The following is a 16,834-nucleotide window of genomic DNA, read 5'->3' as shown; positions in this document are numbered from 1 at the left end:
ACAATATTTTTGTAAATAAATCTTAAATTCCCTCCAGTCTTCTTCCATCCTTTCTTCTCCCTGGTCTCGAATTCTGCCGGTCATCTCGGCTAATTGCATATAGTCCATCAGTTGCATCTGCCATTCTTCCACAGTGGGTAGCTCCTGAGTTTTCCAATTCTTGGCAATTAATATTCTTGCTGCTGTTGTTGCGTACATAAAGAATGTTCTGTCCTTTTTTAACACACTCTGGCCTACAATACCCAGGAGAAAGGCCTCTGGTTTCTTAGTAAAGGTGTATTTAAACACCTTTTTTAATTCATTATATATCTTCTCCCAAAAGGCCTTCACTCTAGGGCAGGTCCACCAGAGGTGAAAAAATGTTCCTTCATTTTCCTTACATTTCCAACATTTGCTATCAGACGAATGGTATATTTTAGCCAGTTTAACAGGGGTCATGTACCATCTATACATCATTTTCATCACATTTTCCTTCAACGCATTACATGCAGTGAAGTTCAGCCCAGAGGTCCACAACCTTTCCCAATCTTCAAACATAATATTATACCCAATGTCCTGCGCCCATTTTATCATTGTTGATTTTACCATTTCGTCATGTGTGTTCCATTTCAGCAGCAAGTTATACATTCTTGAAAGTACCTTAGTCTTAGGTTCTAACAGTTCAGTTTCTAACTTTGACTTTTCCACTTGGAATCCTAGCTTTTTGTCATTTTTAAACACTTCTTTAATCTGAGCATATTGTAACCAGTCTCGCACTTTGTCTCTCATCTTTTCTAAACTCTGCAATTTCCAGTTGTCACCATCCTTTTCTATTATCTCCCAATATTTTGGCCAGTTGGCCTCCATATTGGCTCTTTTCCGAGCCTTAGCCTCCAGGGGTGACAGCCACCTCGGAGTTTTATTCTCCAGTAAGTCTTTATATTTTGTCCAGACATTAAAAACTGATTTTCTGACAATATGGTTCTTGAAGGCCTTATTTATCTTAGCTTTATCATACCATAAATATGCATGCCATCCAAACGCGTTATTAAAACCTTCCAAATCCAAGACATCCGTATCTTCAAGAAGTAACCAATCTTTTAACCAGCAGAAAGCTGCAGCTTCATAATACAACTTTAAATCTGGCAGGGCAAAGCCCCCTCTTTCTTTCGCATCTGTTAATATTTTAAATTTGATTCTGGGCTTTTTGCCCTGCCAGACAAATTTAGAAATATCTTTCTGCCACTTCCGGAAGCACTCTGTCTTGTCTACAATCTGCAGTGTCTGAAACAAAAATAACATTTTTGGCAATACATTCATCTTGATGGCAGCTATTCGGCCCAACAAGGAAAGTTTTAGTCTTGACCAACTATCCAAGTCTCTCTTAATCTCTGACCAACATTTTTCATAATTATCTTTAAATAAACTCAGATTTTTTGCTGTTATGTTTACCCCTAGGTATTTAACTTTTTTAACCACATTTAGTTCTGTCTCTTTCTGAAGCTGTTCCAACTCAGTATCTATCAAGTTTTTCCCCAAAACTTTAGTTTTTTGCTTGTTTAACTTAAATCCTGCCACTCGACCAAAGTTTTGAATCAGTTGTAGTACTCTTTTCAAACTAGACTCCGGCTCCTGTAATGTCAGAACTAGGTCATCTGCAAAAGCTTTAAGTTTATATTGTTTCGCTCCGACCTGAATCCCTTCCACCAACCTGTCCCCCCTAATCATATTCAGGAGCACTTCCAGAACCGAAATAAACAGTAATGGGGAAATCGGGCAGCCTTGTCGTGTACCTTTTTCAATTTTAAACTCTTCTGTAACCACATTGTTAACTATCAGTTTAGCCTTTTGTTCTGAATATATTGCCTCAATCCCGTTCTCAAACCCCCGTCCCACTCCCATTTCTTTTAAATTCCCCTTCATAAATTTCCAAGATATGTTGTCGAAGGCTTTCTCCGCGTCTATAAAAATTAAAACTGCTTTAGTGTTTATATTTGTTTGTAAAAGTTCCAATATGTCTATGATGTTCCTTGTGTTAGTAAACATATGTCTGCCCGGGAGAAAGCCTGCCTGGTCTTTATGGATTATCTCACTTAAAACTTTCTTAAATCTTCGTGCCAAAACATCTGCAAATATTTTGTAATCCACATTTAAAAGGGAGATGGGACGGTAGTTCTTGAGTTGTGTCTTTTCAGTTTCTGACTTTGGAATCAATGTGATAAATGCTTCTTTCCACGATTCAGGCGCCTTCTTCCCCTCCATTATTTCATTACTGACCTCCAACAAAGGTTGTATCAAATAATCCTTCAATGTCTTATAGTAGTTAGAGGTCAGTCCGTCTGGCCCTGGTGATTTGCCCTGTTTCAGACTCTGGATGGCCTGTTCAATCTCTTGTCGTGTTATTTTGCCATTCAAAATTGTTCTATTTTCTTCTGACAGCTTTGCTAATCCATTTCTCTCCAAAAATTGTGTAATCTCTATTTCATCTTGTGGCCCTTGAGTGTATAGCTTTTTAAAATACCTCTGGAAGCACTTTCTAATCTCTCCCGGGTTCTGAATGTTCCTTCCTTCAACCTCTAAGTTTGTTACTGTATTTAATCTTTGTCTCCTTTTCAGCTGCCAGGCTAGCAGTTTCCCACATTTATTTGCCGATTCAAAAGTTTTTTGTTTCATTGTTTTAATCTTCCATTCTATTTCCTGATTTATCAGTTTGGAATATTGTGCCTGATAAAGTTTAATTTCTCTCAGAATCGGTTGGGACTTCGGGTTAGATCTTAACTTCTTCTCCAACTCTTTGATACTTTCCAGAATTTTATCTTTCTTTTCATTTTGCAGTCTTTTCTTTAAGGAATTCTGTTGAATCAAGAACCCTCTCATCACAGCTTTACTTGCATCCCAGATAGTTCTTTTTTCCACCGTAGTGTTCAAGTTAATCTCAAAATAGTCCTTTAAAGTTTTTTGGGCCTTCTTTACAATTCTTTGGTCTCTAAACAGGCCATCATTCATCTTCCATCTAAAGGAGCCGGTTGGGATCAATGTCATATCCATTCTCAAGGCGTTATGGTCGGAGCATGTTTTAGGGCAGATTTTCACCTTCCTCACCTTAGGTGCCAGACTTCTAGTTATCCATATTTGGTCGATTCGTGTCCAAGTCAGTTGAGCTTCAGAAAAGAATGTTCCTTCTCTTCCCAAGGGGTTTCTAACTCTCCAGATGTCAACCCAGTCCATATTGTCAGTCATTTCAAAAAAGGTCTTAGGTAGTCTTCCCTCTTTAGTAATGTTCTGGTTCTGTGACTTATCCATATTTGTTGATACTACCCCGTTCATGTCCCCCATCATGATGACGTTGTTGTAATCCAGATAATCCAGCATGGTCTCGTGCAACTTCTTATAAAAATCCGATTTTCCTTCATTTGGAGCATAAATTCCTAATATCAAAATTTTTTCTCCTTGATACTGTACTTCTATTGCGAGGATTCTTCCACTTTCATCTTTAAAGAGAAATTTTGGTGAAAGGCTCTCTTTTGCATAGATCACCACACCTCTCTTTTTAACTGTATCCGATGATATAAATTCTTGACCAAGCCTTTTATTTATTAACACCTTTCTATGGAGCCTAATCACATGTGTTTCTTGTAAGCATATAATGTCCAATTGTTCCTTTTTTAAAATATGAAAAATTTTAGACCTTTTTTCGGGACTGTTACAGCCATTTATGTTCCAGCTCAAAAGCTGCAGAGACATCCTGGATAGGTCTGGTTATTCTTTCTGGGGTGGTACCTTGTTCTCCGGTCCTTGAGGATCCGAGGGGGCGGGCTCCCCTGGAAGTTCTGGCGCTGGCAATCCAAGTCCTTTGTGGAGGTCTTCTCCGTGTGCTCCCAAAAACTTGTCTCTATCTTCCACTGTTTTGATTTTGATCTTTCTCCCTCTGTAGGTAAAGGATAATCCTTGTGGGAACTCCCACCTGAAGATAATTGCGTTGCTTCTCAACAGTCTTGCCAATTCCGTGTAGTTAGATCTAAGGTCCAGCAACTGCTTAGGAATGTCCTTGTAGATTTCAATTCTCTTGCCCAAAATGTCTAGTGACTTTTCGTAGTGCAGGCCCAAAATCTTGTCCCTTTCCTCCTTTGATCTCAGTGTTATCAAACAATCTCTGGGCTTCTCTGTCCTTCTGACTCTGCCAAGCCTGAAAGCAGATACGATTTTGAAGTCTTTTTCCTCTAGCTTCCAAAACTTGGCAAATTCCTTAGTTAGAAATTCAATAAAATTATCTTCTTCCACCTCTGGTATTGACCGTATCCTCAAGTTGGTCTCCCTGTTTCGCAGTTCTGTCATCGAAAAGTAAATCTGATGTTCTCCAACTTGTTTGCTGAGTGGTCTTACTTCTTTCTCAAGTTCTTCCAGTCTTTGACTAGTATCTTCAGCCAGTTTACGATTTTCACCTACAGCCTCCTTTAATTCTCCAATAGACTGGGCATTCCGTGCAACTTGTCCAGTCAGCTTATTCAAGCTTTCTGTGTTCTGTTCAATTTTAGCTGTATGCAAATCAGCCTTCTTGTCCAGAGCCTCCAGTTTCTCCAAAATTTTCTCCAAGACAGAGCTACTTGTCCCTGAAGCCATATCTCCCAGGTGCAGCTCCTCTGTCTCTCCCTCCCCTGCCTGTATTAGGGAGGCCGCCTCTATGTCTGGAGGCAAAGTGGAAGGCAAGGCCGGCACAGAAGATCTGCGCTGTGAGGCTGCAGATAAAGTTAGAGTTGTTTGTTTAGTCCTTCCTCTTCTCCTTGCGCCACTCATTCCAAAGTTATCTGTAATCCAAGGTCAATCCAAGTTGTTCCCATGAGAAAGCAGAGTCCCAGATACAATAGTCAAACAGAGGCCGGGAAAGGGAAAGTAGGACAAAGTCACTGCTGTAAATCCAAAATCCTCTAGAGGGAGCTTAGTACGTCTTCAGGGAAAAGATCAAATCCAAGTTAAACTTGTAAATTTAAATCCATGTCCATCGCCTCCACAATGTATTATTTTTAGCAGAGTAAAACTTAAAGCAAAACAGTGTTTCTTACAGTGCCTTGACTGCAACAGTTTCAAAGTATCCAGTTCCAACTCAGAATGTTTCAAAACCTGAATTCGATGTATCCAAAGTTGCAAACTGGTGCTCTTCCAGGCAGCTCCAGCACCAGAGATTCTTATTTATTTTGTAATCCACTGGTTCCACAGAAGAAGAGTATCAATGCACTCCCAATATGACCAGCAAAAGTCAATAGCTCAAAGTCTTTCACTCAGAAAACTGCTTTAACAGGGTGCCAGCATTTAGTTAACGCATAACTTTTTGTCTCCACTCCTCCTGCTCTTTGCTTAAAGTTCAGTATAGCGGGAGATGGGCTTCCTGCTTATCCTCACTCCGTTTTCAGCCAAATTTCAACTTTTTTAAAAAAGTTTTAAAAGTTTCAGAAAGTTCTCAAAAAGTTTCAGAAAGTTGACAAAAGTTTCAGAGAGTTTTCAATGTCCAAATTTACTCACGGGTTGTAGTTTCCAAAATTCAGAAAAGTTGCAGGAAGAAAGGACAGCGCTGACCGGCAACAGCAACGCGGCTTCACTTCGCTGTTTGCGCAACGACCCACAGCGCCGCTACCCCCTCCGCGATCCGGAGCCCCTTACGGGGTCCCTTCAACGTTTTGGGGGCTGCTTCTGGCGCCCGCCGGGTCCCGAGACCACAGGCTTCTGCCACCTGTGGTTTTCCTGAATGGGTCTCCGCTTCGCCGTAGCGGACGACCCGTTTACAGCGGAGCTCCCTTCTCCTTACTCGGAGAAGGCAGCCATTGCCGGTCGCGCCGCCTCCGGAAGTCCAGCTTCGGGGATTCTCTGGCAGCTCCGAGCAGCCTCTTTGCCAAGCGCAGAGAGGAGGGGGAGGGAAAGACCGGCTGAGCCGGGATTGTCAGAGTCAAAAGCCGTGAAGCCTCAGCTATTTATTAATTCATCGGGTCGTGTGCCGCCGATCAAGCCCCGCTCTGCTCAGCCACCGTGAAGCGCAGCAGGACCGCGTCGGTGGGCGCCGTGTGCGTCTGCGCGCGCACGCCAAAGGGGCCTGGCCGAGGGGCTCAACAAGCCGCCCGCCGCCTCCCTCTTTCCCCCCAGCCAGCCGACCCACACTTCCAACAGGCACCTGTCGGGCCCGCCCCCGCGCGATCCTGTGCGTGCCTATCCCCAAGCCAGGCAGCGATCGTTTTACCCGAGAGTAAGCCCCGCTGGCAGTGGCTTCTGAGTAGGCAGGTAGGCATAGGATCGCGCTCCTATGCACCAGTCAATACCTTCATAGCGAGGCTGCGGGGAGCCGTCCACGCCCCACTCTCTGTGAGATTTACTCTCGAGTAAACAGACAAAGTCCCGGGCTGCGAAAATCTGCAACCCTATGCCCGCGTGCCTTAGGAGTAAAGCTGCAATCCTATATATCGCTGCTCAGAAGTAAACCCCACTGAGCTCACTAGCATTTACTCCCGGTAAACAGCAGTCCCCGTCCCCTTGAACTCGGTGGCACTGAAATATTCATAGGATCGGGCTGCGAGAACAACCTTCCAGACTAGGTCTGCGTGCCTCTCCTTGGCTCCCGGGAGCTCAGAGTTCCCGGGAGCTATGAAGGGGGCGGCGGTTCCTTAACGGCTCCCCTGGGGTTTATTTTTATTATTTCAGACGAATTCCAACTTTATCATAAAAGAGCTGGCACCCTTATCTTGCCTGCTGATCCAGCCAATGGCTGGCCGCGTGTGTGTGTGTAGGGCTGGGTGTGGGAGGCGGGGTGGGGAGAACCCTTCAACCAAGAGCTTCTGTCACCTGTAAACTTAGGAATCACCCGCCAGCTCCGAGCTCTCTCTATTTGCGCTCTTCTCCCCCTCCCCACGCCCGGAGTTAATATTAACCAGCGGCTAATGCATTCAAGCAACTGCTCTGAAAGTTTAACAATTCCGTCCAGGGCGTCAGATCTCTCTCTCTCTCTCTCTCTCTCTCTCTCTCTCTCTCTCTCTCCTCCCCGCCCCGCGCCTCCCCCCCTTTTCTTCCCCCCAAGGTTGAAAGGAGCAGGCAAACGCTCGGCTGAATCTCGGCTGCGCCGGGACGAAGCAGGAGGCAAGGCGTGGGGGAACAGATCTGATGAGGTGACCCACCAGACTGGGATCCATTCATACTGACATTCTGCATCTCAAAGGCACATCCCGCCCCACGCTTTCTACCCCTCCCTCCCCACAACCTGCAGCGCCGCATCCACACTTGGGGTCGCAGCAGATTCGCGGGTGCCCTCGAGGCGGCCTTTGCGCTCCGCCTCGACGGACTTGGCCACCGAGGTCTGCTTATCCGGCCCACCCAAACGGGGATCCCACTCTCCTGCTTGGTTCTTGCTCTCTTTTTAACCCGCCCACCCCCCAAAAGTCTCACCCCCACCCTCGAAATCCCCACCCAGCGTCCTTCCAAGTCCATTGGACGAGTGGCATCGCTGAGGCGCCTGGCGGGCGCAGCTCTCCTCACCTTGCCCTTCCTCCCATTGCGCACACACTCCGCACCTCGCATTCCCAGGTGCCCCCTTTGTATACAAGGGAATCAGAGGCACTGCGAAGCGTGTGTGTGTGTGTGTGTGTGGTGTTGTTTTTCTGTTTCCTTCGTCTGAGGGAAGTTGACAGAAGGTCAGAAGTTCAAACGCTGCTAGCTAATGCAGCAAAGGAGGCCAGCCGAGTAGAAGGAAGGGAAGCTTTGCTCTGCGCTCAGAGAGAGACCCCAAGGCGCTTGGGAAGAAGGCTGCGGGGCTGGAAAGGGGGGGGGGTCGTGTGTAGAGAAGCAACCTAGAGCCGAGCAACAGAGGCCGGCATCTCCTCCTTGCTGCGCCCCCCCCCATTGCTCATATGCATCTATGCCCAGTTCCCAAGCTCGTTCCATGCTCTCTTGAGGAGGAAGGAACTTGCTTGCTTGCGATTGCTTTTCTGATTGACTTCGCCTAAGAAGATCTAGACATAACATGTTAGGCTCGTGCTGTGGGGATGCGCGCACAGAGGGAGAGAGGGAGAAGGGGGGGGGGCGTCTGTTCCTGGAGCTTCCGCGCCACACAGCAAGTCAGCAGCACCAGAAGACAGCAGCAGCAGCAGCAGCAGCCGCCTCGGCCGCCTTTCAAAAGGATACAAACTGAAATTCTAGCCGTTGCGATCGATACAAGAGGAGTAAGTGGAGCTGAAAATGCGAGATGGGCTGGACTGGCCGCCGCACAGCTACCCCCCAGTTCTTGCGTCTTGGCAGATGAGGAAAGTGTGCGCGTATAGGGAGGTGGAGGCGGGGGTGGGGTGGGAGATGATGGAAGGAGACTGAGAACTGGAGCAGCAGAGGAGGAGGTCGCCCACAATGGCACCCCTCTTCCTCGCCGCTGGCCTTGCCCTCTCCATTTGCGCTTCGCCTTCGTTCTCTCTCGCCTTGCAGGAGGCGGGATCGGGCGCTGAACTCTCCCCAAGCCCCGCGCGCTGGCCTGTCCCTGGTTAAGGGAGGCTCGCGCGCCTCGGCGCGGCGCGCGCGTCAGCACCCTCCTAAGGTGCAGTAAGATTTAAGGTGGTCGGCTGGAGATCGCGGCGGACGCCGCCGCTCTTCCGTTTGGCCCGGATAAATCTCCTAAACGTGCGGAAAATCAGGCCGCGGGAGAAGAATGGGGAGGAGGAAGAGGAGGAGGAAGGAGGTGGGGAAGAGGAGCGGAGAGGGCAGAGTTTAGGAAATCCCCCCCCCCACCTCCTCGTGGAGACTCCAGCTGAGCTCTTATTATAGAAACGAAGGTGGGGCTTAAATATATTAATAGCGACTGAGGTGCGGGGAGGAGGGGGGCAACGACTGTTGACCTATATTTGGAAGGAAACCCATTTCTAGGGACTGGACGACATTGCAGGTAGTTGGAAGAACTCCGAAACTAGGAGGCTGGTGCGCGGGGGGGAGGGGGTTGGAGTTTATGGCAAATAGCACCACCACCCCTGAGCAAAGAGCGATCATTAGCTATGATTCAGGATGATCAGAAGAATTCTTCACCTAGTAAAAGGTTGATGGTTAATGGATAATATAGATCCAGGATCCAATTTTTAGCCCATATCCAATATTTATGGAATCTGGTGCCTTCTGAATATGTACATATATCTATATATGCATGTAGCTATATAGATAGATAGATAGATAGATAGATAGATAGATAGATAGATAGATGCGCCAGCCATACATCGGATATTCTCCCTTTCTCTCAAACAAGTGATGCAATGCTGGTTAAGTTACTTGTCCCTCCCCCTCTTGCGGTGGGGGCGGGGACGGGGAAGGAATATAGCTCTGGTGGTGAGCATCCTTAAAGGAAAATCGATAGATTAACGCTCTGTTTGGCACAGTTGCAAAAGATGGTTTTGCAGCACGGCGATAAGTCGAACGCGCATAATAACGGTGATCACGCTGTTGTTATTATTATCATTATTATTATGAATTATTATTATGATTGCCACTGAACTTCAAGCTAGCCTTTCGGAAGTGCAAGATCCCAACCTTCCTAGCAGAAGCTTGCAAGGTGCAATTAGGGAAAGGTGGTTAATTTAAACTGTATGTATCTAAATTTATAAAATAAAAATAAAATAAATGCCCAAGGGAAAGAAGGGGTTTGGCACAGTCGATATGCACTTAAGGGCCCCATTAGCGCCACCCTATTCGTTAGATCCAAGTAGGTCCCTTGGGGGGTGGGGAGGGGGCAGAGGGCACTCAGAACCAGCTAACCAACCAACTCCCAGGGAAGGGCATAGCGTGGTTCTCCCTGCAACTATCACACCATTCACACGCGCGCGCTCCCCCTCTCTCCAGCCTCCCTGGTCACAGCCCAGGAGAAGGAATAAATGCACGCAGATAGGCAGACAGGTAGAGGCGCCCACCCGCCCACCTTTCTCTTGCAAACTTATGGAGACCCATTGAGAAAACAGAGCTAAGGACGGGGAAAGGGGAGGATGGGAGCGGGATGCCGGGATGCCTTGAAGGAGAGGACGCTCCCACCGCGACTGCCGCTTAAACTCAGGGGGTCCCCCCGCCCCGCCCCGCAAACACGCACACACAAAGCGCGAACGTCTGAACGAGAAGAAGCGGAAGGGTGTATTATTTTTTTCCTGACCTGTGTCATCAGCCTGTCGGCTCCCGTGTTCTCTTCATCCTTAAAAATAATGTCAGGGTTGTAATTGGGGGTGAGCTCTTTAAAGCGCTCCGAGTTGCGGCTGATCTTGCCTTCGTACCTTCCACTGGCGCCCAGCGTCTTCTCTGCCACGTTGGGAATGAACTGCTTGTAGGCTAAAGGGGTCAGCTTCTTCGGGTGCCGCCTCTTGCCGAAGCCCCTGCCCGGTCCACAAGCCAGCCCGCAGGAGAGCAGCAGAGCGCCCACGAAGACCAGCAGGAGACCAATTCTCCGCAAGAGCAGCATTCCGTCCGTGGAGGAAACAGCCACTTTCCACGCGCGCGCACGCACGCACACACACACGCGCGCACACGGCTCCCTGCCTGGCTGCTGGGTGTGTGTGTGTGTGTGTGTGTGTCTCCTCTCTGCCTCTTTCGGTCTGTCTATCTGTCTCTCTCTCTCTCCCTCTCCCTCTCTCTCTCTCTGGAGATCTGCGGTTCTTTCAGAGCCTCCTATCGCCTTTTCGCTGCCTGCTCCTTCGGATACTCTCCCCCGATCCCTAGCCAGACAGGTGCTGGAATGGCAGCTTCGAGGAGGTCGCTTGTGATAACGGAACTCATCGGAGTTTGGATCGTGGCACCGGGAGGCAGAGACCCCCCCAAAAAACGTTCAGGAAAGCAAGAATGAAGGCGGAAGGAAGGGGGAGGGAAAAAAAAGGTCTGGATTCTAATGGGAGCTCAGCTACAAACGCTTGTGAGTGGAGCCTGCCTTTAGTTCTATATTATAGCTGCCAGGGCTGAGTTCTGATTGGCCGAGGCGGGAGAAGCTCGCCTTCTGATGTATTAACCCTGAAGAAGGCAAAAAAAAAAAAACCATCAACAACAAAAAAAATCTTGGAACATCTCTCATTCTCTCGCTCTTCTCCTTGTACCTGAAGGGCTTGGAAATGAAAGGGGGTGGAGACTGAGCTTTCTTGGGATAACATCAATTACATGTTTTCTTTTCTTTTCTTTCTTTTTTCTTCTTCCACTCCTCTTAAACTTTTTTTTTTTTTTTTTTTTTGGCAGAGTGGTAAATTTTGTTAGGAAGAGTAACAGATGCTGCTGTGGAATATATAGAGCGGAGTGGAAGCGAGACACCTTGATATCTGTCCATCTAGACAGAAACACAATGGAAAGGACCTTTTGAAATCGCGGGGGGGCGGGGGGAAGAGAACTTAAGGGGGCCAACTTCCCAAGAAAGTTAGACTTAGCACCTCCGCCACCCTGGCCTCGAAGACAAGGAAGGGGGGGGGGGTATTTTTTAAAGGATTTATTTTTACATAATAAGGTTGACCAAAGCTGCTTCTGTTGAAATAACTTTGCGGATGAGGTTATGATATATGCAAATAATATAAAATACGGATGGGGGGGGGAACCCGAAAGTTTTGAAAATAAGTTTTTGCTTTATCCAAGTTTATTTCTTCCTCCAGTTGCCGTGGGACTCCTCACGCGTCATCAAGTGAACGGCGCGGATGGGACTAAGTTTAATGTGAAATTAATGGTTGTCTCCCGCTGGCTGGCAACGGTCGCCTTTATCCCGGGCTGCAGAAAGCTCCTGGTCGGACAAAGGTGTTGAGAGACGAGCAAAATCGTGGAGAGATGGGCCTGGAGATAAGAGCAGCTTCAGCGGCCTTTGCCGAGTCCCAACCATGAGCAAACAGGTTGGTCGTGCCTGTTGTTCGCTTTGCAGGTTTCCAAAGAAAGCATCTCACAGGAATTCAGCAACGTCAACTCACTGAAATAAATAAGGACATTTTTTTTCTCCCCTGAGGAGGGGAGGTATAAAAAAAGTTACCACCTATTTATCAAGCTACCCACTACGATCTACAGAATGTCTCCAGACTTTTCACAAGACTTCCTTACTTACAAGCCTTGCTTGGGAAAAAGTGAATTATCATAGCATCTCAAACAGACCCCAAGTTTCGAAAGAAGTGGGTCATTCTGCAAAATTATAACAATCTGCAGCAAGCATAGGTTTCCCCACTACCTACTCTGGAGTAGTCCCATTGGTGTAACAAGATTGTGTATATTTTAAAGCACAGATCCCTACAGGAATTGCCACGTTGAGCCCCAAGTCCAAGGTTGGTTTTGAACTTCGTTTACCCGTGAGAAACGTCATGCCGACTTTTACTTGCAAGTAAAGTTGCTCTAGGGCGAAGCCCCGATCCTTCCCGTACTTCCTTAGAAAGTAAACTCGGCGGGAATCAAGGGACTTACTCCTAAGTAAACCAAACGTATTTACTGGAGTCGTGAGCCCCAGAGTGAAATGACTCTCCTTTAGCATTTTACTGCATCAGCTTAACCAGTTTGGGGACCGGCGCTTTCCAGGGCGAACGCTGGGTTGCCAATCGAACCTGTTGCAGCCAGATGCATCACGCTCACCCGAAAATTCAAAAATAGAAGTCAGACACAACCCCCCCCCGCCTTTACATTAATTTATTTTAATGCGTCATCATTGATTTTCTGTCAACAACCACCCAACCCCAACTCTCGACGTCTTGTTGTGGTTCCTAGCTAGAATGGACAGCCTTTAAAAGTTTGTGACGTCCCGTCTAACTTTTCAAAGAGAAACACGAGGGCTGGAAACTGGCTTGACATTTTTTTAAAAAAATATATAATAATAATCACACGTCTTATATATGCTCCCTGTGTGTGAAAACAGATCCGAAGCATCTCCGTCTACAGAACCTTATTAGACAAGAAAGACGGGTATGGCCTTTTGATGTGGCTTTTCTTGGAGCTCGTCGATGAAACGGGGCCAGGAGTCAGAAGGCGCAGCTACTGCTGACTGGCGAGGAGGATCAGGGCTATTGCAAAACTTGGATCGCTCCCCCCCCCCCGCGCCCTCCACCCCGCCCTCCTCTTCAACGTGCAACGGGGCTCGAGCCATAATGGGTCTGGGGGCGCGGGAAGGCGCGGAGGTTGCGCGCCCAGCCGAGCGCGTCTCCTGCAGGAACAAGGAAGCGGGGCCCCCATCCCGGCCTCGCCCTCCTCCCACCCCGCGGTCGCCTCCTTTTCATTATCAGCTCGCCATATGTACAAACCAGTGACCCAAAGATCACTGCAGGAGAGGAAACGCGCCAAGGAGGAATTAATTACTACGCGCGAGTAATAAAAAGGGGGCGGGGGGGCGGGGGGAGGGAAGGAGGAAGAAAAGTTGTAACGAGGTAGGAAGTTCAGATCAGCTCCGCTATCAAAGGGGAGATGAAAGAAAACAGAGCTGCTCTTCGCTAGGGCTGGGTCTAGTCAGCTTCACCTAAGCTCTGGGGCTGCAGCTGTTCCACCCGCCTTCTCCCCCCCCCCCATCTCTTAGAAATGATGCAAAGAAAGGTGGAAGAGAGAAGCGCAGACGGAGCCCAAGGTGTCCTTTATCCCAGGACTTTCTCCTGAAAGGGGACATTCCGTACACACACAAAGAGGGGTGCGTGCCCAGTCATTCTTGAGAGCCACCCAACGAAGGAGCGATTGTGCGTAAAGGTCACTTTTTAAAACTGCTTCTACACGGGAACTTTAGAAGACAGCGTGCTACTTGAATAAAACTTTTCCCCGTCCCATATGCCTCCTTCATGTTGTCCTACGTAGGAGCGGTGGCGTGAAGAACGCATTTCCTTTTTCAGAGGGGGCATCGCAGAAGCGAGGCGGGAATGCTGAGTTCTGGCCTACACTGCAATGCTGTTGGCTTCCATGACTCCAATATTCCTTGCAGGCTTCTGAAGGCTAAACATCTCAAGTCGGGCGGGGGGGGGGGGAAGGATATGTGGAGTTTTTGAATGTTCAGCCTGATTTATGTCTTTGTCCAAGACCATTTCTGTACAGCTTTATGGTACAAGAAAATCCTCTGAGAGGTGTGCAACGACTAAAAAAAACCTGGAAAATTACCAACATGCAGCAAAACAATCAGAAGAGCAGTAAAAAGGAGGCAAAATGTACAAAAATGACAGGGTGCAGCTGAATGATGAGGGAAGGCCTGGCGGTGGTGGTGGGATTTGCCTTCAAAGGACACCTGAAGCAGGTAATTGCTGATGTTTCCCATAGGGTAGGGAAAAACGTCTGTGCATATGTAATACCCACAGCCATACACACAACGTGTGTGCCTGTCTGTGTCCAAGCAACTCTAACCAATAGATCCTGGGCCTAGATGAACTCTGTGTGAGGATTAATCTCTTAGCCACTTGAATTAAAAAAAAAGAAGAAAATCAATGGGAAACCAGTTGCCTTTGAGATCTGAAACTCACGCTATGGTTTGCTCTGTCTTCTGAAGAAAGCTGCCCTCATATCTGTCGAATGAAGAGATGGAAAATATACCATAGAGACCCAGTTGTTCAGATGAACGGCTCCCCACTCATAAGACCCAGTATGGGGGGCACGTGTCACCACTTAACCTTTCATTGATATATATGCATATATGTTTATGTATATAGCGAGATAGATATTTATGTATACAGAGAGGCAGTTAAAGAGATAGATGTTTTGACACCACTTTCTTTGGTCTGGGCGTCTTGAAGGCAGGAAAACCCCCCGTCCCTCACAAGGCGGACTGCCCCTCTCTCTTTATGGGGTCCTCCATACCTGAGTTCTCCACCCAACCAAGCAAAGAATATGACCCTCCCTTCCTTCCCCTGCCCACCTGTCTGTTCAGGCTACACATAGTTCTGGACTTGAACCCTTATTAAATTCCCTATCCAGATTTTTTTATGGAACAATAATGGTTGCTTGCAGCTCAGTAGCCGTTGCTAACTTGCACTTTCAAAATGTGAATAACAACAAATAGTTATTCCATTTAGGACAGTCAAGATGAAGAAAGGGGGTGGGGGTAGGAGTGGGTGGTCTCACCCCGTATAAGGCGGACTCCTGTGCTTCTTCACCATGCATATAACCCTGTCCCTCTGAATTTGACTTAGAGACTCATAAAAGCCCACCAGGCTCCCTCTCTTCTCATGCCTTTCCTCTCGTGGCGTCTGGCTTGCCTGCTAAGGCCCCAGATTCAAGGCCCGACACTTCGAGGTAGGGCTGAGAGGAACCGCTGCCTCAAACCCTGGAGAGCCGCTGCCTGTCAGTGTGGGCAATGCTAGCTAAATGGACAAATGGTCAGTCTACAGCTGCTGCTTCTTTTCCACAGGCAGGCGATAGCTCTTCTCTTTATTACACCACGCAAGACCTACCGCAACTTTCCTCCCACCCCATCGCAGTAGCACCGAACGTTTCCTTGCCTGTGAAATTTCTAGCGTCCCGTAATAGCGGCGCAGATCCTAGCTAGCAAATCTGGAACCTCTCTGTCCCGGTATCCACATCCCCGAGGCTTCTGAAAACCCCTCCGCCCAGACATTTGCATTTATGTTCCCCGACCTCTGTTTTATTATTCCCCTTTTATTGCAAGGCACTTTTGCGCTGAATAAAAACGAGTTCTCTCAGAAGTGAGTTGCACTGATTTAAAGTTGCACAGACATCACAATGTCGTGGTGGGGAACGCAGCATTTTAACCATTTGAGCTTGAAAAGGTCTTCCCGTCTCTCTGCTCTGGTGCAAAGGCTGTTTATCTGGCCTCCCCTTTGTCCGCAGGTAGGGACTTGCCCTCATTAAAAAAGAAAGTTACTGGTCCTCAGTGTTTCTCCCAGCCAGCCACGCACTCCGCATCTCTATCTTCCTTCCTTCCTCTTTCCGAATCCTCCCCACTACCCCCAGCATCGCTTTCATTTCCACTGCTGAATTTCCACCTTGGTGGGGAAACCGCCAAGCTCGGAGTCGCTTCGGGTTCTTCTCTCCTCTATTAAGTCGAGGAAGTTGGGGGGATCTCCCAACTCCCAGCACCCCGACCCCTCGCTTTCTCCCAGGTCCCTGCCTGCCAGTTCCTTCCCGAAACGGTAGGAGGCTCCCTGGCCACGGCGCGCCTTTTATTTGGAGCAGCCGTAGCAGGATGGCGCGGGGCGCGGGGGCTTGTCTGGTGACCTGCGAAGTTTCTGCCGGGGCCTGGGCAGAGCATACTCGTCCCGGGAAGCTCCCTCGTCCCTCCCATGCCAGGGTCTCTCCTTGGCATTCAGGCCGGGGAGTTTACAGCAGCGCCCTCCGAGAGGTTCCGCTTCCAAAAGCGTGCGCTCTTAAGCGCCCTTTTGGCGCACAGCGGCGCTGCCAGGCTACCCTTTCCAATCTATGGGGAAATCCTCCGGGAAGGGCCTTAGCTCAGTGGCACAGCTCCTGCCTTGCGAGCGGAAGGGAATAATAATAATAATAATAATAATAATAATAATAATAATAATAAAAAATCATCTTCAGGGCGGCTTGGAAATGATCCCTGCCTGAAACCCTGGAGCCGCCGCCCGTCCGTGTAGATATTCCCAAGCCCGATCGATGGCCCAATGGACAAGCAGATGTGCGTGCTTTGGGGAATGTGCAGAGTGCCTTTCCTTCCCTATTCAATTTGCTTTGCAGCACCCAAGCCATCTGGAATCAAATGGCTCCAGCACAGAAGATTCCTTTTCTAGGCAACGGGGCGCTTTGTGGGCTTGTCTGTCTCAGGGACCCGTACCACCTGACTGGCTTTGGGGGCTCTTGGTTGCACCTTGACTGGGTAGCATTTCCTCAGGCAGCACGACATCCTGGGCCGGACGGCCATACGAACAGAAAACAAAAGATTCCCTCTCTGTTGCGCACAGCCGGGTCCTTTCTACGCTCGGGG

General features: G+C 48.3%; 1 protein-coding gene and 1 long non-coding RNA gene across 2 annotated transcripts in view; one reads left to right on the top strand and one right to left on the bottom strand.

Annotated features, from left to right (window-relative positions):
* The window catches only part of SHH (sonic hedgehog signaling molecule), a 39,886-nt gene extending 28,973 nt beyond the window's left edge, over positions 1 to 10,913 (bottom strand). Inside the window, exon 1 of the mRNA XM_083406663.1 lies at positions 10,124 to 10,913. Coding sequence (XP_083262789.1) covers positions 10,124 to 10,426 — 303 coding nt within the window. The 5' untranslated portion in view covers positions 10,427 to 10,913. The remainder of the gene's footprint in view (positions 1 to 10,123) is intronic.
* On the top strand, positions 7,433 to 13,261 carry LOC310661148. The gene is made up of 3 exons (XR_014503781.1): positions 7,433 to 8,174; positions 11,592 to 12,242; positions 12,824 to 13,261. It is a non-coding gene; the product is annotated as an uncharacterized lncRNA (long non-coding RNA).
* The last annotated feature ends 3,573 nt before the right edge of the window (positions 13,262 to 16,834 follow it).

This window comes from Podarcis tiliguerta (genome assembly GCF_965153285.1).
Source record: "Podarcis tiliguerta genome assembly, chromosome: 12".
In the NCBI taxonomy this organism is placed as follows: domain Eukaryota; kingdom Metazoa; phylum Chordata; class Lepidosauria; order Squamata; family Lacertidae; genus Podarcis; species Podarcis tiliguerta.
The sequence above is the reverse complement of the archived record's forward strand: the minus strand, read 5'-3'. Positions and strand labels throughout refer to the sequence as shown.